Below are 26131 nucleotides of genomic sequence, written 5' to 3'. Positions count from 1 at the left end.
ACCTAAATGCCACCGTTACCGCCCTGCTGAGCATCCTTGTCACCCATAGTCCCTCCACTCGTCTGACTTCCTGACACGTTCAGAGTGAGCGGCAGACACTTTGAAGACTTTTCCAACTTATTTCATCTTTACTGAGATTTTCTACTTCTTGCTAGTTCAACTTTAGCTTAATATCTTTTCCCAAATAAGCAACCATTTCACAAAGGTTTTCAAGTTTGTTAGAATTTCACAAATCACTGTCAAATTTAAATCCTTTCTAAATCTGTTGCTAAAGAGCCTTCTCATGTCTAATTTTTAATTATATACTTGCTATTTTCCCTTGATTGAAATTCTGAAAGGTGTGTCTTTTTTTCTCAAAGAACCAAAAACCAGTCCCTGAAAAGAGTTGTCAATTCAGTTTTTCTATTTCTTAACTTATTATTTTCTATATTTATCTCTTACTTCTTCATTTCTGCTTTCCTTATAGTGAATTTTTTAACTTACATGCTAGTTTTTTCTTTCTTTTTTTTTCTTGGTTAGAAAAATTGGCCCTGAGCTAATGTCTGTTGCCAATCTTCCCCTTTTTGCTTGAGAAAGATTGTCACTGAGCCAACGTCTATGTCAATCTCCCTCTATTTTGTATGGGGGACAGTGCCACAGCATGGCTTGATGAGCGGTGTGTAGGTCCACACCCAGGATCCAAACCTGTGAACCCCAGGCTGCTGAAGCTAGGCGTCAGAACTTAATCACTGCACCACTGGGCCAAACCCTCTTCTTTAAGAATGAAAGTACGTGTAGCTATGAATTTGCCTCAGAGTGCAGCTATGCACACATCCCTTTAATTTTTATACCTCTTATATATAGTGCTGTTGCTGTTATATCTAAGTAGATTTGCCTTCTTTAAACTTGCTATTAATTAAACTTGCAATTAGCTTTAAGCTTACATTGAAATCAGGGGAATCCAGCATAGTTTGTTAATTTTAGAATGCACTGAGGGTCTTGCAGTCAAGCAGAAGGTCAACTTTGGTGACTGTTCCAGGAATATTGTAAAAGCTACATCTTTTGCTTATAGGGTACAGAGTTCAGTATATCTATCAATTTAACTATATTAACAATTCAAGTTATTTTTTGTTTTCTTGATCTACCAAAGACTGGATGCGGTGATTCAAGTTTCTGGCTATTTCTCTTCGCATTTTAAACAGCTTTTATTTTACTTCCCTTCAGGAAAGTTATAGTTTCAGGGCTGACTATATCTTTAGCAATTTAAAATTACCCTCTTTGCCCTAATTCTTTGTCTGAGATTAAGGCCACAACCTCTGCTATCTCTTGGTGTATGCACTTGAAAACCTTCAGCCAATCTTTTATTTCCTTGGTACCATACCTGATTTTGTGATTATTATAGACGACACGTATTCGAGTTTGTTTTTAATCAATTCTAAGATACAGGCTTTCAGTAAGGGGGCTCTTGCCACTGTTTACGTGCATGGAGAAGTCTGGCCCTCCAGGAAGGGAGAGAGAAGCCAGCCTGGGTGGGGTGCAGAATTGAGGAGTGGGCTGGTTTTTTTCTCGTCTGGGGGACAGAGGGAAGTGTGTGCAATGATGCTGAGAAAGATCCAGTAGAAAGCAGGAGGTGAATCAGGAAAGAGGGGGTGCCCTCCGCAGTGTGGGGACCCCAAGGAGCACCCAGCCGTGCTGGGAGGACATGGAAGGAAGGATGTAGGGCTGTGGGTGGGGGTTTGGCGGTTTGGCGGCAAGAAAGAGAGGGGATGTGCAAGGCAAGGCCATCCCAGTGGGAGGGAGAGGTTGGGGAAGCCAAGACTCAGCAGCAGGGTGGCGGCTGCCCCATCTCGATGTGGGTCCTGCCTCCGCTCTCCTCTGGGGAGGAGGGGGGAGGAAGAGGGGACAGGAAGGAAGGAAAGGGGGAGGGAAGATGGAGGGTCCTCCGACACCCTTCAGGAGAACAGCTCCTCCCCAGAGTCCAGTTCTGGAACACATCCTGTCCCTCGTCACAGCCTTGGGGGCTACTGTCAGTGTGGCTCTTTCTCATCACAGTGGACACTGGGCGCTGAGAAGCCGCTGCCATCTCAAACAGGGGCAAAGGAGCAGAATTTGATCCGACATATGTTGGGGGTGCTCCAGGGGGAGGAAGGAACGTGGCCCTGGGAGAGGCTGGGTGCCCAGCGTGATGGGATCGAAGAGGGCGAGGAGGGGGCAGCAGAAGGGGCTTCATCCCGGAGCCAGAGTTGAGGAGGCTGGGGATGGGCAGGTGCGGGGGGAGCTGATGCGACCCGAAACCAAGACTCGCTGGGGACGGCCCCCCAGGTGAATGCACAGCCCACAGAGGCCCTGCCGGGGCCCTGCTGCAGGCGAGGGGCACGTGGGCAGCCCCGATGGGCGGCCGCATGAGCCGGCAATCCCACTCCAGGGCGTGGACTCCAAAGAATCAAAAACAGGTGTTCACACAAAAGGTTGTCCATGCATGTTCACAGCAGCACGGCTCACAACAGCCCGCAGGTGGAAGCAGCCCAAGTGTCTCCTGACGGATGGATGGATACGCAGAGCGTGGTCCACCCACACAGTGGAACAGCATTCAGCGTAAAATCAATGCAATTCTGACATGCTACCACCCGGACGAAGCTTGAAATATCATGGCAAGAGAAAGAAGTCGGTCATAAAGGACCACACCTTGTTTGACTCCATTTATATCAAATACCCAGAAAAGGCAAATCCACAGAAACAGGTTCACGATGGCCTGGGGCTGGGTGGGGAGGGGAGGGAGTCACTGCTAATGGGCACAGGGGCTTCCCATTCGGGTGATGAAAATGTTCAGGAATTAGGAAGAGGTGATGGCTGCACAACCTTGTGAATTCACTGAACTGTACATTTTAAAGTGGCTAAAATGGTAAATCTTGTTATGTGTATTTTACCCCAATAAAAAAGTGCATATTTAAGCGCATGCACACACACACACACACACACAAAGAGGCAACCTCTGAAGCAGAACACCTGGGTTCCCACCTGGCTCTGCCCCTCACTAGCTGGGCCCCCCGTGCCTCAGTTTCCCCTTCTGTAAATGAGGCTAATGTAGGGCTATGGAGAGGTTCTGATGAGTGAGTCCACACATCCAGGGTCCCCCCGCTGTAAGCTCATCACCACCGTCGTGATCTACAATAATCCATCCCAGCCATGAACACCCACTTTGTCGGTGCCCCTTCCTCAAACAGAACCTGACCATCACCGGCTGCACGAAGCTGCCCTTGAAGGCTGGAAAAGCAGCAGGTGTGGCCACCCAGGCATGAGCCTCTCTGTCCCAGAGCTCGCCCCCGGCTGCCCTGCACTGGGTCACACCTGACACAGCACTCTGACGAAGGGGCCTTGTCTGGGCAGTGAAGCAGCCGCAGCCGATGCATTGCATCGTAAATGTTTCAGAGACCTCATCCCGGCTGCCCATCCCTCCCTGCAGGCACAGCGGACACCTCTGCTGGGCAAACAGTGAGCCTCAGATGGCCGCAACATCTGGCAGCGCCTGCCACCTGCCAGCCACTTTGAGACCCGTCACCTAGCCGCTGGAGCCCAGTTTGCTCAGCTGTAGAGTGGGGTGTTTCCTACAGGCAGTGTGATCAGAGGGGGCTCCCAATCAGTGGGTGCAGATGCCCAGCACACCCGGGCACTGGCCCACCAGGCAAAGGTCCCCTCGCAGCAGCTGCTGCCCAGGCCGGGCACCTGCTCCAGACCGACCCCACCCGCATCTTCCTGTCTCTCTCCTGCTGGAGGTGAGCAAAGAAGCTGTGACCCCAGGTGCCATGGAGGACACTATTTGTCACTGCCAGGACACCCGAGGACAGCAGAGCAGGGACAGGAGGAACCGGGTCCCAAATACAGCATCCCTGAGACCCTGACTCCCACCCCCCCCCCCCCAGGGTCTGTGGGTCTCTGGACGTCCAGCTGCCCCAGGAGGGCATCCAAAATGAGCGTCTGTTCCCAGGGCGGGACCAAGAGCTGCTCCGCGCTGAGCGCGTGCAAAGAGCACTGGGTCCAGCCACAGCCGGCTCCCGGCAGCAGCGTGACCCTGGGTGGCACCCCACCTCCCCTGCTCCTGGCAGCGGGCTTTTGCTGGCAGGTTTGATGAAGGAGGACATCCGTTCCAAGAGCCACGATGGGAAGGCTTTCCCCAGGCCTCCCTCGGGGCAAGGACGAGCCCCTCCCCGTCACCGCCACCCCCATCTGCCGTGGCCAGAGGTGCACAGCTGGACTGTTCGCCCAGGTGGCGCCTGCTGACCGATGGTCATCTTGGGCAAGGTGGTCCTTTGGCCCTCCCTGCTCAGCGAGCTGTCTCCCCAGTGGTCAGGGCATCGGGCGCCCGCAGGCTCCAGACCTGCCCAGACTCCCAACGTGGTGGAGAAAAGCCCTCGGCCAGCAAAGTGACACCAGCCACACACGCCTGCTCACTACGACCACACGTAATGATCGACCGTCTGTCCCACACCAAGCCCCGTGCCACTGCTGGGGATGCGATGACAGACTGAACAGGAAACATCCCTGTGCTCTCAGGCTCCCAGGCAGACACCCCCGCCCCTGCTTCCCAGGGACAGGCCTGGGACCTCACCAATCGCCCGGCCCCCCATTGCTGAGGACCAGCTTTCCTGGCCTGGCAGGACTCACAGCACAATGCCCACCCCCAAACGCCCCGGGGCCCCTCCCCACCGCAGCCCCCAGAGCGGAACCTGAGAGGCCACCCACCCTCTCCCAGTCCCTGACCCACCCCAGGCTCCCCAGGGAACCAAAGCCACAATTTTCCCTCCCAGTCAGTTGGTTTATTGTTGTACAAATAAAGGAGCAGCAGTAAAGGACATCGAAAATATCAGAACCACCCCGGCCGGGCCCCATCATGCCACCTGCTGCCCCCGTGCTATGCCGGCTGCTCCTCAGTGACGGCACAACCTTCTAGAGGTTCCATCACACAGTGAGTCAACCCTGTGGGTGGGAGCCTCCTGGGGGCAAAATGGGTGGTGGGAGGCTCAAGGGGGTGGGACCTTGTGCCCCTTTCCACCTGGAAGGTGCTCCCCCCCCAGGGGCCAAGACAGGGAGGGGGTGAGCAGGAAGCCCAATGGCACAGACACCTACATGTGTCAGCCTCACCTCAGCCTGCGCTCACCTCCTCACCAAGAGCCCCTCTCTTCGTGCCCATCTGGGTGCCCCCAGGGGGCCCTGGGGTTGAGTCTTGACCCAGAGCTGTCAGCGGCCCCCATGGAGACCCAGGAAGGTCGGGATGTCCTCCCAGTGCCCCTGAGGACGGTATGGACCTGGCTGCGCTCACAGCGCTATCACATTCACTCCTCAAACAAGCAGGGGACCAGGGCAGGTGCAGCTCTCCTGGCACGTCCAGAAGAGGACGGGGGCCTGGGGAGGGGCAGGGGCCTGGCCAAGGTCACACGGCAGGTAGGAGCCCAAGGCACTGACCAGTACTGCCATCTGCCAGCCCCGACCTACCTGCTCACATCACAGGGGACCCAGAAACTCTCAGCATGCCACCCTCCCCTCCTAGCCACGCCACCTGACTCCGTCAGGCACAGAGGCCAGGGCCCCGAGCCCCAGCCCCGGCCTGTGACCTCTGCTCTCTGCATACAGGCACCTCACCCTGTAGTGCACAGACCAGCCTCAGGGGCTCTCCTGTCCCTTCCTGCTCTCCCTACGTGCGCAAGAGACATACACGCACCTGCACACACACACGTGCACACACACAGGAGGCCGAGATGCTGCCATGCTCAAAACCCAGAGCCAGAACCATCGGGGCCACTGGGCCCCCCAAGACCCAGGGACTCGTGGTGTGTGGAGTGATATGGGGGTTGTGGGTCCTGCTGGGTCTGCTGACACTTCAATGACCCACCTGTCATCTCAGCAGGTGGACAGGTGGAGTCAAGGCTTGTTAACATCAGAGGCTCCAGAATCAACCACCAGCCTGGAGGCCACCTGGCTGGGACAGCCCCTCCCCACTCAGTGCTCAGACATCTGCGAACGAAAGGGAGCCTCGATCACAGCTCCTGCCTGACACAGAAATGAACTCAAAATGGACCTAGGCCGAAAGGGAAAACCGAGAACTACACACTTCTACAAGAAAACACGGGAAATCTTTGGGCCTCGAGCTAGGCAAAGATTTCTTGACATGGCACCAAAACCAGAACCCATAAAACAACAAAGAATAAATCAGACTTCAACAAAATGAGGAACTTTTCCTCTCTGAAGGAACAGAAGAGAACAAGAAGACATCACCGACCAAGAGAAAGTCTTTGAAGAACAAGTAGATGGTAAAGGACTTGAGTCCGGAAGAGAATAAGGAACTGAAATTCACCAGCCAAGAAGACAAACAACTCAGTTTTTCCTAACAGACAAAAGATGTGAACAGACATCACCAAAGAAGAGACACAGAAGAAAGTAAGTCCAGGAAAAGACGCAGAGTCATCAGTCACGGGAAATGCACCTAAAACCACCAGGAGATGCGGCTGCACAACCACCCCGGAGCGGCTGAAATGAGGACAAGCGGCTGGACCGAGTGCTGATGGGGCTGAGGAGGAGCGGAAGGCACACGCACGGCCGGCGGGGATGCGGGAGGGCGCAGCCGCTCAGGAAAACAGTGTAGCCGCTCCCCACTCCCCAGAAAGTTCGATCCACACGCCCCAGGCCCCGGCCACTCCTTCCCCAGGTCTCTCCCAGGGGACGTGAAGGGGCTCATCCATGCAAAGATGTGTCCCCCGCTTGGCCCGGCAGCTTTCCCCGGGAGGGTCCCGCACTGGACATGACCCAGATGGCCTCCAACTGGGGCAGGATGGTGCCCACAGAGTGCCTGTGGTCCAGCCACACGGTGGAATCCTACACAGCCGTAAAAAGGAAAGAACTACTCTCACGACACTCTGGATGGCCCTCAAAAGGACAATGTGAGTGAAAGAAGCCAGACCAAAAGATGGCTCCCTGCACGACGGCACTTACAGAGAAGCCCATGAAATGCAAACCAACCAGAGAGAGAAAGCAGATCAGCGCGTGTGCTAGGGCTGGGGCGGGAAGGAGGGCTTAGGAAGGGACACGAGGACTCCTCTGGGGTGACGGATGTGTTCGCTATGCTGACGGGGGCTTCCCGAGCGTCCACGTGTGTCGAACGTGATCCAACTGTACACCTGAAATGTGTGCAGTTTACCGAATGCTGACGACATCCCAACAAAGCTGTTCTCTGAAGTCACCCTGAGAAGAGCCCGTGGCAGGTGGAAGCAACTGTGTACCAGCTGTTTGCTCCAGCCTGGCACAGTTCTGAGGCCGCTCCCCCCACTGCACCCCGATGTGATCTCCATGGCCCCGGTGCTCCGTGTCCTAGGGCCACTTCCTGAGGCCTCTCTGCCTTCTCATGGCTCCTCAGTTGACCCTTCCCAGCCACACCACATCCCCTGCGAGAGCCTATTCAGGCTCAGGGACTGTGCGGTGCCCCCATCCTCCTGATCCAGGGAAGAGGGGGCATCTGAGGGAGGGGGTGAGGGGGGAGCAGACACAGTCAAAGCCAGTCCTGACCTCTTCTGGGCACCCACCTCCCATCAGACACCGAGGTGCTGCGAGGAGCATCCAGGGCTCAGCCCCACTCCAGGAGCCATGGGGGATAAAACCAGTGCCCCCTGTGGAGGCACCACCCCCACCCCAGGGAGCCCACGCCCCGAGGCCTGCTGCCCAGCGCTGCCCAACTGTCTGGCCACAGCTCGGCCTCTCTCCCCTCCAGCCTCGTATGGGAGCCCCTCCCTCGGCTCCTGCTGCCCCTGGGCACCCTGCTGCTTGCATAGGCCCCCGAAGCCAGGAAAGTCCCCTGGGCCACCAGCAGGTCTTGCTCAGTACCTCCACCTGGGGCCCGGTCCTGGGAGGGTGCAGGGCAGGTCCTGGGGCATGCTCACAGCGAGCAGTGCAGGAATAGCGAGGAGAGCAGAGGCCTGGCCCCACCATCTCCGACCTGCCCAGAGCAGGCAGGCAGGGGCCCTCGGACCGGGGGCCCTGGGAGGTGGCCTCAACCTGCCAGGCTGGCAGCAGAGGCACAGGCAGGCCATTGTGTACAGGCTGGCGCAAGTGCAAACGGCCAGGGCTGGACAGCCAGGGCAGCGGGCCGGGTCCACGGGGGCCTCCCTTGCTTGCCTGCTGGGCAACTCCTGGGCACAGGCCAGTCCCCCAGGGTGAGCAGCAGGCATGTCCACGAGGCAAGGCCTCAGCTGAGTTGGGCCCCAAACCACCTGGAACAGCAGACCCAGGAGAGCGGCAATGAAGAGGGCGGGGCCCAGGCAGGCGGGGCCAGAAGACCAAGGCCCAGCTGGGAGCTGTGGGCTCAAGGCACACACGGAGGACCCAGAGGGCGGGCGGGGCCGAAGCCCGAGTCCTTCCCCAGGGCTGGGTCACTCGTGGGCCTCAGCATGGATCCACAGGCCCAACCCCGACTGGGCCATGACCGCAGCGGGCACCCCAGCAAGTCCCAGGGGTCTGACTCCGATGCCCCTGAATCCCAAGCTAGATGCGGTGCTGGGACCACGCAGCCCATAGTCGGCTGTCCCCATGGGGCCAAGCTGTTCTTCCATCAGCACCAAGGGCCTTTCCTGGGTTTGTTCCCCGCACTGGAAGACACTGACCACATGGGGCCATGGGGAGCCAGTGGGCAGAAGGAAGCCACGGGAGGCAGAGAGCCACGGAGAGTCTCGGGGAGCTGGGGGAACAGGCCAGCCGGCTGACGGTGGCATGGCCATCCTTCAAGCCGACCTTCAAGCCTTTCCCCACGATGGTACCCCGCTGCCCCCAGCAGGGCCGTCCACAGCGACAGCCCGGGCCAGCCCAGAGCGTCCAGTGGCCAAGCGCCCCCGAGGCCTGCAGTGAGACACCCTCCACACGTACTCTAGAAGCACGGTTCCCAACCGGCACTCTGCCTCAGCAACATTTGGAGACATCCTTGGTGTCACGACTCAGGGGCAGATGCCACTGGCGTCTAGTGGGTGTGAGGCCAGAACTGCCAACGTCCTACAGCGCAGGGGACAGCCGCCCACCAGAGAAGGATCTGGACCAAAAAGTCACGAGTACTTGGGGGAGGAACCCTGCTCTGTAAACCGATGACTATCATGGTCCCTGTTTCCAGACAGGACAGCTGAGGCCTCCAGAGGTTAAGTAACCCCAGGCCTGAAAAGTCGCCGGGGCACAGGGCCCTCCCATGAAGACAAGCGCTCTTTCCTCTGCCCGCCTGGCAGGAGTCCCTGGGCAACACTGGCTGGCATTCCTGCAGCCCCGCCATGGGCAGGGGACAGCAGCAAGGTCCCCAAAGGGCTTTCTGGCCTCCCAGGGACTCCATTCCCTTGGGCAATGCCGACGCCACAGGCCAGAGTCCCCAAGGCCAGGCAGGTTTTCACAATGCTGTCCTGACTCCCGCTCCACGACAAGCGAGGGGATCAGGGAAGCTGCAGCCACCATGCCCCGAGACTCTGGCCAGCCACTCGCCCCTCCAAGGACAGTGGCCCCGGGACCAGGAGGGAGGACCCCAGCACCCCATTTCCTCCATGACTCTGGCTGCAAAATGGGAGATGCACCAGGGAACTGCAGGGTGGGGAGGGCTGGGCCTGGGGAGGGGACCCAGGGTCCAGGCAGGTGTCCGGCCGAGGTGTCACTTGCCCCTTTGGAGGGCCTGCTCTGTTCCAGGCCTCAGTGTTCCCAGCATGTTTGCATCTCTCTAACAAGGAAGGTCACTGTCCAGCCACGTCAGCGACACATCCTGGGCAGAGCCCTCAGGAAGAGTCAAATATGTTCCTGAGCCACCTGGAGCGGCCTGTGGACACCTGGTCTCAGCCCAGGATGGGAGGGAGCGGGGTCCTCATGCCCAGCCCCAGAGCGCACGCCCTCCCCCACACCCAGGGGGAGGCAATCCTGAGGCCACACAGAGCTCCTCCCAGGGAGGACGGGGGTTACAAGCCAGGCAGGAGCCACCAGGAACCGTCCAAATCCAGAACCAGCCAGCCAGGCTCAGCTCCGCCTGTGGCCTGCCAGGCTGAGGACGACCTTCCTGGCTCCCAGGAGGCATGCTGGTCATCGGCCGGGCGGGCCATCCTCCCCAAGGGCTGCCCAGGCTCGGGGCCTGATAGCGCACCATCCAGCCTACACAGTAAGTGTCAGGCTGCACCCTGGTGCACCCTGGTCTCTGCCCCACGGGGTCCGCCAGGAGGCGTGGAGAGCCCAAGGCCACCTCCCCCAAAATCCACCCCAGATGCCACCAGCAGAGAAGTCCCGCTAGAGGAGCCTGGAAGTGGGAGGCCAGTCCACCATCTCTGTCCTGCCTGACCCACCCCCTGCCCCCTGGCAGGTGGCCTGGCCCCCCAGTGCCAAGCCCAGGACTTGCCAGAGAGCATGGCTGCTCAGGCCCAGCCACCCCAGGCACAGCCAGGAGGGAGGGAAAGGCCTTCCCCGGGCCCGAGGAGGGAGCCAGCAGCCCTGAGCAGCCACCCCCAACACCCAACAGGCCCCCGGTGCTGCCTGTCCAGTACCCACGGTGTGAGCAGGACCAGAGGGAGGGGCTGTGCAGAGCAACTCAGGGATCACTGGACACGCACGTGACAGCGGCCCACACCAGCCCTGCCACCCACCAGCTGTGGCCTGGGCCAGCGCCTGCCCCTCAGGGCTCCTCCCGCTTCCATAAGCCGCCGCGGCCCTGGCGGACGTGATTCCTTTCAACTCAGACCCTGGATTGACGGCACTCCGTCCAAGAGCTGCGGGCTTCTGCAAGGGCCCTGGGCTTCCCTCCTGGACGGGGGACCAGGCCGGTCACGTAGGTCAGGCCACAGTGCCAGCTGTGAGCCTGGTTTCGGGTCCCCAGGGACGCGCTTCCTTCCACGGGCACGGGGCCTTTGAAGGGAGTGGCAGGCCCCCAAGCTACGTGGGAACCTCCTCCTGGTGCCCCTGGCACAGAGGCGGCTCCTTTCATCTCCGGGCAGCGCTCCCCAAGATGGGCGGCCGCCCTCCATCCCCCAGCCCACCCGTGAGGGTTCAGCGGGATGGTGGCAGACTGTCCTCCACCTGGAGGAGCCCCCACAGGCCACCCCACAGCTGGGCTGAGTGGGACCCCCGACAAAAGCTGTGTGATCCTGACCCTGTGACAGGGGCCGGAGTCCCCCACACAGTGGCCCTGCCCACCCCACACAACTCCCACCCCCAGTGTCCCCAAGGACAGGGCCCAGGGGCCGCCAGGCACATGCCCCCAAGGGACCCTCCTGGCCCCATAGCGCACGCAACCCAGGCAGACTCTCAGCTCCGGGAAGGACGAGCAAGAAGCACTCCGGGGGTCCCAACACTTTCTTGGGGTCTTCTTGTTGCTCGTTTTAACAAAAACGACATGCTAGCATTTTTAAATGACTGATATTTTTCAAGCATAAAATTCAGATAAGCAGAAAATTACAAATCTCAACTCAGAACCCACGCGCAGGGTGACCTCGGGGAACCCCTGGGCTCCACTTTCAGATCCCCCAACCCACACTTGCACGGCCCGCGTCCTGGCCACCAGTGTGTCAGTCACATCCATCCCTATGTTACTTGTCCCAGAGTGTCCCCCATTCCTGATCCGCCCTGCCCAGACCCTGTCTGTCCCCCGTGGGCCACAGCATGGCTGTGCTACAGAGATAGGGCCCACCGTCCTGAGCCCGTTCTTAATGAACCAAACCAAACGCCCACCAAAAAGCCCCGGAACAAGGAGGCCTCTGGGTGCTGGCTCCTCCTTCCCTGTGGGGATCTGCTAAGCGGTTCCTGGAGAAGTGGCCCCGTGGGGATGGACCCCTGGAGTGGCTGGCTGCAGCCAGGGGCCCAGTCACCAGCCACGGGGCCGACCCCCTCCCAGGCAACGTTCTGGGGTCTCACGGAGTCGGGAGGCTGCTGCTCAGAGCCGAGGCCTCCGAACCCGGGTTCAGATCTCGGCCGCAACACGCTGGGAGCTCCCTGAGCCAGTGTACCCGGACAGCACCCCCCCGACGACCTCCACCGCCACCCCTGCCCCGGAAGAGGCTGGAAAGGCCCATGGACACCCTGGGGTGGCATGACTTTGAGGTGGCTGGCGGCCCAGCAGAGAGGCCTTGATAAGAACTCAGAGGCGGGCCCTGTCCTGGGGACGAGGCCAGCTAGGCCCGCAGAGCCCCCAGCCCCGCCCATCCCCCTGTGCCAAGGGCAGCCAGAACATTCCAGCACTGCCCGGGAGGTGCCCGGGAGGTGCCACGCCTCCTTGGAGCTGCACACGGGGACCTTGAGCAGCCCGTGACCCAGGGGACAGACTAGGAGGTGGGGGTAGAGAGCTGGCTCCACCTCCAGAGGCTGCAGGGGTTCAGAGCCCCTCCTGCCCCCCCGTCTCCCGTTTCCTCCCCCGCCCAGCGAGGTAGGGGTGGGCCTCTCCAGGGACATGAGGAGGTCAACTGGTCACCCGAGGGCACTCGGCAGGTCAAGGATGAGCCAGGAGCAGAGTGATGTGTTGGGACTCCCCACTCTGATCACAAGCAAACTGTGGCCCCCTGGAACCCACCAGTCCCCACGTCTCCAAAAGGCCCCCCACAACTGCTGTCCCACCTTCACCCCCTGCTCCCCCACGACCCAGCAGCTCAAGAGGCTCAAACCAGCCGAGGACCTCGCCCACTGAGACCCTGTGTGGCTGCTGGGCGTGCTCGGAAGAACCTGGACTCCTGGCCAGGCCACGTGGCCCCTGCTGAGCCCGGCCTCTGCTCCTGTCACCACCCATTGGCCTCCAACTTGCCAACGTGGGGTGGGTCTCCTTCCCGCTCCTCCAAACGGCCATGCTCCCCCACCTCTGGCCTCTGCGTCTGCTGTTCTCCACCAGCGCTGCCCCCAGCCCTCAGGCCAGCCTCCTGAGAGCAGGACCACCCTTTGACCTTCCTGCACCCCCAGGGTACACCACTCTGGAAGGCGGGGGTCTCAAGGAGACATGGTGGGGCCATGATGGCTGCCACCCCAATCAGAGCCAACACTGCACACGGCTCCCGCTGGGCCACCAGAGGCAGCACATTCTAGAAACTGAGGCCTTCACCGTGAGCCTCCTGGGCGGGTGCAAGGCCAGCCAGAGGGAGGAGGTGAGTCGAAACTCAGCCCCAGAGACCAAAGCCCCAACACTGATCAGACCTGGTCTGTCCACAGCCCTGAGATGGGCTTCCAGGTCAGGCCCCATCCACGTGTGCAGGGCTAGCCTTGGAGAAATGAACCGACCGCCCAGGGCCACATGCTGGGAGGACAGGGCCAGGATGCACCAATGCACACAGACTCGGGCCCAGCAGCACCAGCCCGAGGGACGGCATCTGGAGAGCTGCATATAGTTCTGCTTACAAGAGCTGAAAGTTCAGAAATGAAGCTAAACACCCCTCAGCAGAGATCAGTCACATACACTGCAGTACAAGGGAATATTACTCAGCCATGAAAAAGATTGTCAGCCTGTCACACACTTGACAAACACATGTTGGTGCTCGTCACATGCCAAGCGCTGTTCCAGGCACAAGGATTCTGCAGAGAACAAAAGACGCAGCCCAACAGAGGAGCTGACATCCTAGCGTTTTAGCCACTTGTTTGTGATTCCACCCCAAATCTTTCACGCCTTTAGCAATCTGCGAATGTTCACACTGAAAATAGTGTAACACAAGCCTCTGTGTACACTGACACCTACAAAGATGCTTTGTGCAACCACACAGGATTCCAGGTACGGAAAAACACAGGTGCTGCTCGCCCCCCAGCCCCAGCACACGAGAGGTCAGCTCCCCAGCCGCCGAGGCCGCAGCAGGGCACACTCAGGAGACCACGCCCCCTCGTGACGCTCCGACGCAGGACCACAGAGCTGAGATGACTCTTGAATCATCTTGAACTGTAAACCACAGAACTCCGCACTGAACAAAACGCACAGCACAGTGAAAAAGAAAGCTGTGAACACTGCAGAAACGTGTTACGATCCATATAAAGAGAGCACATGAGTGTCTTCCAGAGTCCCGGGGAGAACACTCTGGAAAACGGTGGCCACCAGGGAGGAGATGTGGGGTCCAAGGGACAGAGCAGGAGAGAGGGAGGGCACCGGGCGCCATCTGGGACCTTTTCAACGTTGTGAGACATGTTTAAGGCACCACACCCCAGACGCTGACCTCACGCCACCAGGCGCCGCGGTACACCTATGGGAGGCCGGGGAGTTCCCGCCACCGCCCACCAGGGACGCCTGGCTCTCCCGCCTTAGAGCTGAGGCACCGTGGTGAGTTGGGGAGCTGGGTGTGAACCCAGGGCTCCAGGGGCTCCTAAGGTCCCTGTCCCAGGGAAGGGGGCAGCCACTCACAAAAGGATCCTAACAGCCCCAAACCCTCCCGACTGGGCCGGGCCCAGCTTGTGGCCAGACGGGTCAGGAAGGTAGGACACCGGAACGGCACAGGCCCTGGAGTGGTGGCAGTGGGCCAGCGACACAAAACACAAAGGCACAGGATCCTGACCCAGGTAATTTCAAACAAGATGTTGTCAATTTGTTTCACCATGACCTAAAGAAGGCCATGGCCTCATGGCTCCCTGAATGGTCCCGCTGACTCTTTCAATGTGAATGTCCCCTCACCCTTTTTTTTATCTCTTGGTCATTTATTTGTTGACAAAGTCAGGCCTTTTGTCCTGCTGAGGTCCCACCACTGGGGTCTGGTGGGTGGCACCCCTGCGGTATCATTTCGCGTGTCCCCCGGCCCCCAGGATTTCCGACAAGCTTGCATTTAGGCTCCATCATATTCGCTCCCCCTCCACCCAGCCATTCTGGGGCGAAAAGCTCATGGGCGGGCGTGCTCCCGTCTCTGCTCCGGAGAGGTGGGCAGCCGCGACGGTCACCGCCGACCCACCCGCCCCCCAGGAGCCAGGGTGATGCTTCAGGCCCTGAGTCCCCCTCCGGCCTTGGCCAGGATCCTGAAGAGGCACGATCTCACCTGCCATTTGGTTTCCCTGAGTTGCCACTCTCCCTTCATTTGTGGGGGTTCAAAATAATGAGGTGTCTCCCTCTTGGCCCCAAAGGCAACTGCTGGTTCTGCCCCTTAGTATCAGCGAGCTCCAGGATTTAAACTCCCGTGACGCGTTCCAATCTTCTCCACCTGTCGCATCTTCAGCCCGTGGGCACGTCGTCAAGTTGTCCCCACATCCTGTGACATGGCCCTGGTGGCCTTTGATAATGTTCCTCCTTCCTGGCATGACTCGATGGTCCAGGCTCCCCTGGCACATTTCCTGCCCCAGACCTGGACTTGGCCATTTCTCCAGGACCCCGGTCCCTTTCAGGGGAAATGGGGGCTAGGAGCGTTCCCGGCGTCAGCCTCGGTCCTTCTCTCTAGCCCCTTCCAGTCAACAGAGAAATATTTTAAATAAAATCAGCACGAACACACACTGACACTTCTCATTCAAATACGGGCCACAGGGTTCATCTAAATTACGTCGGCTGTTTTCTCCCACTGAGTCCCGCTCTCCAGGACACGGATGAAATAACTCGTTTGCCTTAACCCACGAGTCCCAGGCAAGGGCCTCAGAATCATCGAATAAGCACCTTCACAGCTGTGATACAATCACTGAAAATAGTGCACACACCGGCACACACGCGTGCACACACACACAGCTCTGTGTCCTCGGCAGATGACCTGCTAGGGACAGATCACCTGAAACAAGTGCCTTCTGGGGGTGATTCCAGCCACTCGGCACACATTTAGGCTCACTTATTCCATTTTTATTTTGAGGGGCTTCTTTTTCTAGTTAAGATTTATTTAGGGATTTTTTTTAAATTATGAGATTAGGGGTTGCTTTTTTATTTAAAATTATGGAAACGATTTACATGGTTCCAAAGTCAAATCTATAAAACAAAGTGTATTCAGAGATGTTCGGGTTCCATCACGTCCCTTCCCCCACCCCAGCCAGGAGGTGACCTCTTTATAAGTTTTGGTTTATCTTTCCACGGCTTTTGGTTTTTGACATAAAGCAAGTACGTACATATGATAGCCTTCCCTTAATAGGTGAGTAATAGCCTGTTATATTTTTCTCCACTTACAAATAAATCCTGGTACTTAGTCCATAAAAGCATATGGAGATGGCACACGCCTTTTTCTCATCTACGTAATATTCCACACAGGGCTGATTCCACCGGTCTCCCGCAGGTGGGCACCTGAGATTTCCCCATCTGTCTTGATACAAAGAGTGCTTTAATGAACAGCTTTAGGCATGCGTATTTTCCTGCTTTTTTGCCAAGATCTTCAAGACAGGTTCCAGGAAGTGGGGCTGCTGGGTGAGAGGGGAGAAGGCTGCATAATTTTGCCAGATGTTGCCAAATTCCCCTGCTCACAGATTCCACCGCTTCACCGACCCTCCGGCAGCATGAGAGCGCCGTTTCCCCACAGCCTCGGCCGCCACCGCCCAGGGTGTTTGCCAGTCTGATGGGATCTCAGCAGAGATTGCATTTCTCTGACCACAAGTGAGTCAGCACCTTCTCGAATGTTGAAGGACCACCCCACCGGCCCTGCTCACTGTCTGCTCACATCTCTGCCCATCTTCCGTGGGGCTGTTGGTTCTCTCTTCTCTGTTTTGGGGAACTGTTTCCATGGTAGAGATGTTAATCCTTTGCGATATGTCACAATCTTCCCCCAGTTTGTCATGTGTCTTTTTACTGTTAAGGCGGCGGTGTCACACAAAGGCTGTTTCTTTCTTACACAAACATTTATATCTTTTCCTTAATGCATCTGGCGTCTGAGTCACCGTGAGAGAAGTCTCCCACCCTCGGCTGGTGGACCACTCTGTGTGTTATTCTGGCGCTTGAGCACTTCTCCGACCCACTTGGAATTCACCCTGAGGGGCGGTGTGAAGAGGGTCCGGCCTGACCTCCTTCCTCCTGGCCCCCCATTTCCCCAGCATCACATGAAAAACTCTGTTTTCGCCCCACTGGTTAGAGACACTGCCTATACTTTGGCTGAACTTCCACACGTAATCGAGTGTATACGTGGACTTTTTATTCTGTTCCATTACTTATCTGCCTGTCCATATGCCAGCAGCACACTGTTTTAATTAACCGAGCTTTATGTTTTATAATATTTTGAGCCATCCCAGCCAAGAACTTGGATGTGACTTTTACAAGAGACCAGCTGGAGACGTCATGGAACAGAAAGCCCAACCTGCGACCCATCAAGGTCCAACATCCAGAGCACACAGTTCCCGGAGCTGCTCTGGGCTCCCCGGGGATCCCCAGCTGCTCCCCTCCGCTGGCTGGTGGGCACCCCCAGGAGGGAACGGCCTGTCCCTCTGGGTCAGGCTGCTCTGCTCACTCCTCCAAGCTGTGATCAGCCTGGAGGTGACGGAGGCAGCCGCTGGCCCGGGCTGGGCTGGGGTCCCCAGGCAGTCTCCATACAGAGAAGCGTTCCAGGGCTGAAGGAAGTCGGGGAGCGGGGTGGGGTCTCTGTCCAGCTAGCCTGGCTTCAGTTCCTGTTTTCTGACTCTCTCTGGATCTTTGCATGGCGCTCAGCAGCAAACTCAGCAGGAAGATGTGAGGGCGCTGCCGTCCTGAGTGTCCTTTCAGTCTGCCCAAGAGCGGGCAGAGCAGGGGGCCCACACCTGGGAGGCACAGAGGGGAAGCCCATAGCCCCTGCTCCTCCATGAGTCGGCCCCCTGCGGGTGGGGGTGGCCAGGAGGGCACCCATGGCCGAGAGGCAAGCGTTCTTGGAAGTCAGAGGGGGGTGGCCATGGGGCGCTCCATGGAGGTACTGGAGGGAGCCTCTGCAGGTTGAGGGTGAGGGCCAGCGGGGGTGCCTGTGGGCACACACCGGGCACGAGGCTTCATCCTGCTTGAAGCCGTCAGCATCATAAGAGCTTCGGGCCCAAGTGGAGCAGCTTTCCGGGTGCAGTATGAACCAAGTAGCTGGGCCTCAGTTTCCCCATCTGCAAGCTGCTGAGCAGAAAAGCAGAGCAGGCCCAGAATCCCAGAGTGGACAGGGGCAGGCCCTGGGGTCGGCGGCCCAGTCCCTCCCATATGGGAGCCGTAGACAGGCAAGCAGACCAAGGGCTTCTGCGGAGCCCTTCAGAGCAAACTCGCTGCACCCGCGGCCACACAGTGACCCTCCCGTGGGGACCACACTCCTGCAGAGGGGCTCACCTCGGGACACACTGCCCTCCTCCCAGGGCCTTCTGGAAGCATCTGCTCACAAGCAGGTGCGGGCGGTGGGGAAGGGGTTGGACACCTGGGTCCCACCATCAAGGGCCGCGTGGCCCTGGCCCACCACCCCCAGCCCCCTCTCACTCTCCGGCCTCAGCTTTTCATCTGGGCAACGAGGTCTGTGCCCACCCCACCGGGGCTGTTGTGAAGACCGAGGCGCTCTTGGGAAGAGGGGTCTGAAGAGCAGGCCTCTCCTGCCAGCCACTGGGGGTCCCGGGGCCTCTGCTCACCACCTTCCAAGTTCATGCTTCTCCCCAGCTCAGGAATGCCGCCGGATAAAAATACCCACCGACGACGGATGCCATCAGGCCCGGCCTGTCTGTGGGGCTCAGAGCTACAGGGCAGCAGGCTGACCGCCACGGCCCAGGCTGGAGGGACTGGAATAGGGAAAAGGCAAGGAAGGGGCCTGGGCTTCTGGGTCAGATGCCAGGTGGCCCTCTCATGAGGGCCTATCCCTGCTGGATACCAGGCAAGGATGGAGACAGCTCCCAGGAGCCCTGCCCACTCACTCGGACCCTCTAACGCCCAGGAGTGCTGGGGCCAGCACACGCTAATGCCCTGCACAGCACCCAGAGCAGCTGAGCCACCAAGGGACTCTGAACACCAGGGTGGAGCCAGGGCGGGGTGGGGGGGGGGGGGGGGTGAGCGGCAGCACAGAAAGAAGGCATGGCTCTGCCTTGGGCAACATGGGAAGGCTTCTTGGAGGAGGCAGCCTCTGAGCTGAGCCTCAGCCTGTGGTCCTGGGCAGGAGGGCTTTAGGGCAGAGGCCCAAAGCAGCCAGATCAAAGCCCTCTGAAGGTTGGTCACCCCACCCACAATGCGGACAGCCCCAGGACATGGGGGGCCAGTTCACTAGCTGCTGCCAGAGGAGAGCGTCCAGGGTGGGCTGCCTGGGCCCCACGTGCCACTCTCAGGAGGTGGCTTCCTCCTGCCCAGGGGCTCTTTCCCTTCTCCTCCCATGACAAACAGTGGCATCTACTCCTCACATAGCCAAGCCACCCAAAGGTCAACGTCACAACCCCCTGGCAAGGTGGCAGGGTGGGACGGGAACCTCATTGGGCCCACTTGGACTCAAGTCCTGGCCATCAGGAGCGGCGGGTCCAGTCAGGCAGCCTAAGGCGCATCACCTCCCCTCTCTGAGCCCAGGGTCCCCAGGGCGCACAGCAGCCGCCCATCCCCTCCCACTTCCCCCAGGCCTCGAGGGGAGAGCCAGGCTGCCCCTCGCCTCAGCCAGTGCACCCGGGCTGGGCAGAAGAGGACAAATCATCACAGAAGACAAGAGCCATCACCCATTCAGAGAATGGCTCCCCGGGCTCCGGTCACAGGCGCTGCCAGTGGTCACCGCTGCCCTCGCTAGCCGTAACCCTGCCCTGATAGAGGGATGCTTACAGCACTCGGGGTGGGGGGGGGGGCGGCTCACGAGAGAAAGACTGCTTGTGGCCCTCTCTGCCCTCCAGGAGGACCACGGACGGTCACCTGATGTGCCCGAGGGACCCTGCGGCCGCCTCCATGCTCTGCCCCTTGCTCTGAGGTGCTTCCTCGAGGAGAGGGAGGCAGGACCCACCTGCTCTGTAACCGAATCTGTGGGTCTGAGTTGAAGAAGTCTGGATGGTGAAGTTCATCTCTTCATTCGCCTCTCTAGCAGCAGAGGCTGGGCACCCAGTACACACAAGCTTCTGGAAGCTTCTTTATGGCATCTTCACTGGATTCGCATGCCGTGGTCTCCCGGCACTGGCCACACACCCACATCTCACCTTGGGCATGACCCCAGCCCACAGTGCCTCCTGGGTCCAGCACATTCTCCTTGCAGATGGGCCTCACTGGCCATGCCTCCCACGGCACGGGAGCCGACACGAGCCTGGCCCAGCCTCGTTGGTCTCACTGGTGGACAGGGCGCTGAACTGCAGCGGGAGGTGTCACACGAGCCCAGAGCTGGTTTCGACCATCAGTCTGAGAAAGGCCGCAGAGCTCACCTGGGTCCATCCCCCAGACGAGGGAGCTGGGGTGCAGAGGGGGGCAGGCAGGGCGCTGGCGGGAGCGGCTGAGCAGACATTCCACAGGGACTCGTGCCTCCACGCCCCACCGCCCCGAGCATGGTCAAGGGACAGCAGCAGGCACATCACTGGGAGCTGGTGAGAAACGAGGATGCTGGGCTGCCACGCCACCTTCACAGCATCTCCAGGGCATGCTGGCCACGCAGTGTGTCCTACAGGCAAGGATGCCAGCAGTGGTCGAGGGACCTGGGGAACCAGCCTCTGTGGCAGGAGACTCTGGGTGGTCGTGCCCTTGGAAGCAGGACTTCAGCAGCTCCGGCAGAGCCTGGGCTCCCGCTGCTGCCCGTCAGCCTGATGTGACCTGTCTCAGCTCGGGGACATGCAGGCACATGCGTCTGGTGGGAACACGGGGGGCATGCATGGTTTGCATTGGGAGCCTCTCACCATTCCCGGGACAGCACACAGCAGGGCCCACTGCATGTGTACACCTGATATGCCAGCTCCCAGGCTCTGGTCACCCTGACCTCAGGCAACGAGGTCCCGCCAGGCATGGGATGTGAGTGTCCTGGTGCAGCCATAACAAAGCCCCCAGGTCAGGGGGCCTGAACAACAGACGTTGACTGTCTCCTGGTCCTGGAGGCTGGACGTACGAGGTCAAGGTGCAGGCAGGGCTGGTTCCTCCTGAGGCCTCTCTCCTTGTGTGTAGACACTGTCTTCTCCCCATGTCCTCACATGGCCGTCCCTCTGTGTGTGTCTGATCTCTTCTTATAAGGACACCAATCATATTTGTATATGGCCACCCCCCAAGGACCTCCCTTAACCTTAAGCACCTCTTTAAAGGGCCATCTCCAAATACAGTCACATTTGTAGGTACCGGTGGGTCAGGGCTCAACATCTCTTTCTAAGGGGTGTGATTCAACCTTAATAGAAAGATTTGTGTGAACCCATCGCGAGTCCACACTCCAACACCTCCATCACACAAAACGGCCGCCTCCTCAACAGCCAGGACCCCGTAACATGGGTGCTTGGCCCTCCTGCCCAGAGGCAGGTGGGCCCCTCAGACACCCCTCGCCTGTCTTCCCCAGGACAAAGAGCCCCGGCCCCTCTCCCGGCTCCGGTCCAGAGGCACACCGCTGTGTGTGAAGGTCCCAGTGCATGGGGACTATGACCACAAAGGGGCCCCTCCTGTCCCCCAGTGCCCTTGGCACCCTCCCGGGTGCAGGCCAAGACCATGGGCACTGAGCCCACGGGGAGCGCGGATGCAGTGCCAGGCACGGGCGAATGTTCTCTCCCACCTGAGCAACCCTGTCAGAAGGTGCCGAGCCTGCCACAGACGGGACGCAGAATCGGAGAGCTCAAGGACCGGGCAGGGAGGCCCAGCCTGGGGACAACGCTGAGACATGAAACCTTGTCCCTACTCTAGTCCACACACCATGCACCACCCACCCAGCGCCAGGCGGCCTCCTGAATCCAGACCGCAGCACACGCTGGGGACCTCCTTCCAGCCCCTGGACGGGCCCCTCTCCCCCACCACCTCCCTCGTGGCCTCAAGGTCTCCCGGGTTCCCCTCCCCAGCTGGTGGCCCCCAAGTAAGGGACGCCTATGGTCTCCCAACTAACGCCAGGCCATGATGAGGTGCTCGACACGTGGACAGCAGTGCGTCCAGAAACGTGGGGCTGGGTCTGTGGCAGCAGAGAGCTGTCTCTGGTCAGCCAGGGGTGAGGCCAGGGGACAGGCCCTGAGGAAGGGGACACAGGGAGAAGCAACAAAAGGAATTCCCAGTTTTACCAGGAATTGGGGGCTGAGGAAGCCGTGAAGGAGTCTCAAAGGGGACGGTGGGAAGAGACCGGACAGCCCATCCTCCTCCAAACAGCCCCCCATGTGGACCGCCAAGCCCTCCGCCCGCCCTGGCTGGCCCCCCTTCTAGGGTCTGCAGAATCACTGCCTGTGGGCACTTCAGCCCCTAACACCGGAGCCTGGGGCAGGTGTGTCCGGGGAGCCACAGAGTTGGGGGGACGTGGCCGGTGACCTGGCCTTCACTTTCCAAAAGGCAGGCGGGCTCAGCCCAACAAACCGCCAGGGCCGGCTTCCAGCGCCATCAATGATTAATGTGCCCTGTGAAGTGCCGCCAAAGCCACCGGAAAGTTCTTGGGAACCCAGGAAAGGCAGGGTGGCAGAAGGGCGGGGACAGGAGGCCCCAAGCCAAGTTTGCGAGCCGGGGGGAGGGAGGGTGGCTCTCCACTCACTGCTGGGCCCCACCCCAAACCCCTTCTCAGCTACACCTGGGTCTCCAAGCGGCTGGGCAATCAGAGTGGACGCTGACTGAGTGGGGCACCGTGCACCTGCATGGGGAAACTGAGGCACAGGGAAGGGGCTCGCTCAGGGTCAAACAGCCACAGTGGTTGCTGAGGACTGAGGCCGGGCTGCATGGTAGGAGGTGTGGTGAAGAAGCAGCTTGGAAAAGACGAGAATCTTCACGTGCCATATCATCCTGCGGCTCCCAAGAGCTGGAGGAGGAGAAAGAGAGGAGAGGGCGAGAGGCTCCTGGGGCTCCTGTCACTGGAAGCCCCTTGCCACTCAGGCTAGGGATGCAGTGCCCTGGGGGCAGCCTTCATCCTACCCTCCGGAGGGGTGGGGCCCAGCCTCGTGGCCTGGGCAGGCATCTCCCCAGCCCAGATGATCCCGGCCGAGGCCCATCCGCCAGGAGCCAGGACGCCCTGACGCCCTCAGCGAGAGCGGGAGCCACCCACGGTAGGGACGCAAAGGGCCTCGGAAGAGGACTGGGGGCCGAGGGGGCAGGGCTGGGGGCGGTAGCATCCTGCTCCCTGACCCTGGCAGACAGGGCCGGCCAGGCGCACACAGGAAGGGCTGTTCTCCTCTCGGCCGGAGCAGGGGTTCCCCAACGAGGGGGGAACAGGATATCCTGGCCTACTTCCCCAGCTGTGCCTGGGAGAGGGAGCCCGGCCCTGCAGTGCCCGCCAGGACCACGGCTCCACACCCGCCCGCCCGGGCCCTTCAAGGCCAGGCTCGTCCTTCTCGGGCCGGAAACCAAGCCAGGCCTGGGGCACAACAATAACCCTGCACGTTTCACAATCCGCGTCACCAAGGACAGAGCTCTTTTTCTGCCGCTATCTCAGACGATCCCTAGAGCGACGGCAGGGCTGGAGCGGGCACTGTCCACTCCCTTCACGGGGCTGTGGCCAGGCTCCAGCCACCGGGCCACAGGCCGCCGCTGCAATCCCAGCTCAAAGGCCAGGTCCCCTCAAGAGACTGGCCGATTCAGAGAGCATCCAGGGCTCTGCCAATCTCCTGGAGACATCAGGAGCGAGGGGGTGACTTCCCAGGCCCCAGACAAGCCATATGCCCTGCCTGACCGGGGTCCCCCTCCAGCCCCAACCCACACGGGGGGAACTGTGGCAGGCGTCCACTCCCCAGGGCCACAGCACACCTCTTACAGGACAGGGCCCAGAATGGGAAATCACTGACCCAAGGTCACACAGCCACCCTCAGGAGCATCCCTTTCCGGGCTCCCCGAGGAGAAGCGGCTCTGCCCGTGTCCCCAGAAGCCGCCCCTGCCCCGCCAGCTCCTGGGGAGGCCGGGCAAACGCAGACTGCTGAGCAAACTTCCGAGAGCTAAACAATCAGATCCGGAAGAAAACACAGTGTAAGCAGAGACTTCCTCTGGGGTGCGGCGGGCCCTGTTCCTCCACACGGCACTGCGCGCCCACGGGCCTGTGTCCCCAGGACTCGAACCAGCGGTGTGTCTGGAGGCCCTCACCCCGGCAGCCCTCTGAGGGTGGGGTCACTGCAGACCACCTGGCAACCCTCTGCCAGCGCCTCCCTGCCTTTACCAGGAGCTGGCGGGCAGGGCTCCAGGATGGAGACACAGCTGGGCAGGGTCTTCCCCGGGACCCTGCCGTGGGCTCCGTCCCACCCCGGACATCTCAGGGAGCCTGGGATGCAGCAGGCGAGGGCGAGGAGGCAGGCGGCCCATGGGCACAGCAGCACCCACAGCCTGGTGTTGGCTGGATGTTCACACAGCTGGCGTCGGACTCAGGTGGGATCCCTTCCGGTTACTGTACAGGAATGCTCCCCCAAACCCTGAGACAAGCAGTGGCAGCTGCAGGGGGGGGGGCACCATCTCCCGCAGCCACGGTCACAGCTCAGGTGCCCTCTGACACGTTGGGAGGCTGGGGTGGGGAAGAGGCCTGAAGATCGTGGCCCATCCATGCTTTGGGGGACACTGACCCCAAGACTTGCCCTCCTGCTGTGGAAGGCCTGCCCCTCAGCAGGGAGGGCAGCCACCCTGGGTACCACCTGCACTCCCAGCGGAGCAAAGGTGAGAAGCTGAGGCTGCCGTCCCGCCTCACCTGCCTGAGAGGATGCTCCAAGCTGGCCGGAGCCTGGCTCCCGCTGCACCCTGGGGACCCTGGTGGAGGCTACCAGTGGGAGAAAACAGGCCGCTGGACGCCCCCAGCCAGGGAGGCAGCAGGAACGAGCACCCACCGTTACCAGTAGGAAGCTAGAGGAAGGCCACCCCCGGAGGAGCCCCCGAAATCAGCAAAGGCTCACAGGCCAGAGGCTGGCACCAGACCAAGGGGCCGCTGGCCGGGCAGCCAGCAAGCAGCGCCATGCAAGGCAGGGAGGGCTCCGGCAGGCCACAAGGAGGGCACCCCGAGGAGGTCACTTCCTCGTGCCCCTGTCCCCTGCAGGCACGCCACACAGGGAATTAGAAGCACCTGGGTAACGGCGGGCCGTGCGCGGCCTAGAGCGCCCTGTCGTCTCCTGGGCGCAGCTTCCTCTGACTGGCAGCCGCAGCGTGCCCTCACCCCCGACCCCAGGCTCCTCTGCTCCAACCCAGGCTTTCATGAGCTTGGTTCCTTAAGTGGGCCGTGGACACTCCCCACCTCCATGCTGACCCCTCAGGGAACACCACCCCGCCGGGCCTGACCAAACCCGGGAGGGTCTGAGATGTCGCTACAGGAGCCGAGGGCCCTCCCCGCTGGGGGCTCCAGACTCCTGCCTACAGGCCAACCCTGGGGAAACCTCTCCCCTGCACCCAGGGGCAAGCTCCCCAGCACAGTCCTTTCCCAGAAGGATTAACACCTGGACCGTCCCTCCAGGGAGGAGAGGAGCCAACTTCTGGGCTCCAGCACCCCTCCCCAGCTGGGTCCCCACACACATGCCCAGGCAGGCCCTGCCAGGAGCTCTGCACCCCGACAGGGTCAGACCCAGACGGCCCTGAACTTTAAGGGACAGGCTCCACGTTGTTTATGTTTTTCCCATTAACCTCTCCCTTCCCTCCCAGCTGCTCCCAGTGGCACTCCAACATGGCCTGGGCAGCAGCAGGTGGCACGAGGACAGCGCTGCTCCCACGCCCCTCCCCACCCCCTCCGGGCCCGGCCCGGTCGGCCGGCGACGACACTCACACGGCGAAGTGGTAGACGAAGCACTTCCAGCCCGTGGGGCGCTCGAGGAAGTTGTAGACGCGGCCCTGGATGTGGGTGCGCGCGAGCAGCGGGCGGCGCGCGCTGTAGATGGAGACGCGCGGGTCGAGGCTCACCGGCGGCCGCGGGCCAAGGTCGGCGGCTGCGGGGGGCGCGGCCGGCGGGGCCGGAGACGCGGGGAGCGCGGGCCCCTGGGTGCCGGGAGGCGCGATGGGCGCATAGAGCGCGCCGCCCGCCGGGCCGCCCTCAGCCAGCTCCAGGGAGAAGGGGCACTTCTTGGCCAGGCCCGCGCTGCCCCGCCGGGCGCCCGGCAGGCGGCCCCAGCCCCAGCGCTTCCTCTCGGCCCTGGGCGGGGAGGAGGCCGCGGCCATGGCCAGGCAGGGGCCGGCTGGGCGGCGGCACTGGGAGCTGCAGCGAAGACAGGCGCCGGGGCGCAGCGCGGGCGGCCTCTTCTGCCAGGCCCGCCGCAGGGGGCCGCTGCCTGCCCCGCCCGG

General features: G+C 60.5%; 1 protein-coding gene across 7 annotated transcripts in view; it reads right to left on the bottom strand.

Moving 5' to 3' along the window:
- KCNQ1 (potassium voltage-gated channel subfamily Q member 1) overlaps positions 1-26131 on the bottom strand; it is a 344780-nt gene extending 318649 nt beyond the window's left edge. For 2 of the 7 annotated variants that reach the window (XM_023653828.2, XM_070228557.1), the window contains exon 1: positions 25620-26127. In XM_023653828.2, coding sequence (XP_023509596.1) covers positions 25620-26008 — 389 coding nt within the window. In that variant the 5' untranslated portion in view covers positions 26009-26127. 7 annotated transcript variants of the gene reach the window in all.

The sequence above is a fragment of the Equus caballus genome, chromosome 12, assembly GCF_041296265.1.
Source record: "Equus caballus isolate H_3958 breed thoroughbred chromosome 12, TB-T2T, whole genome shotgun sequence".
NCBI classification, from domain to species: Eukaryota; Metazoa; Chordata; class Mammalia; order Perissodactyla; family Equidae; genus Equus; species Equus caballus.
The sequence above is the reverse complement of the archived record's forward strand: the minus strand, read 5'-3'. Positions and strand labels throughout refer to the sequence as shown.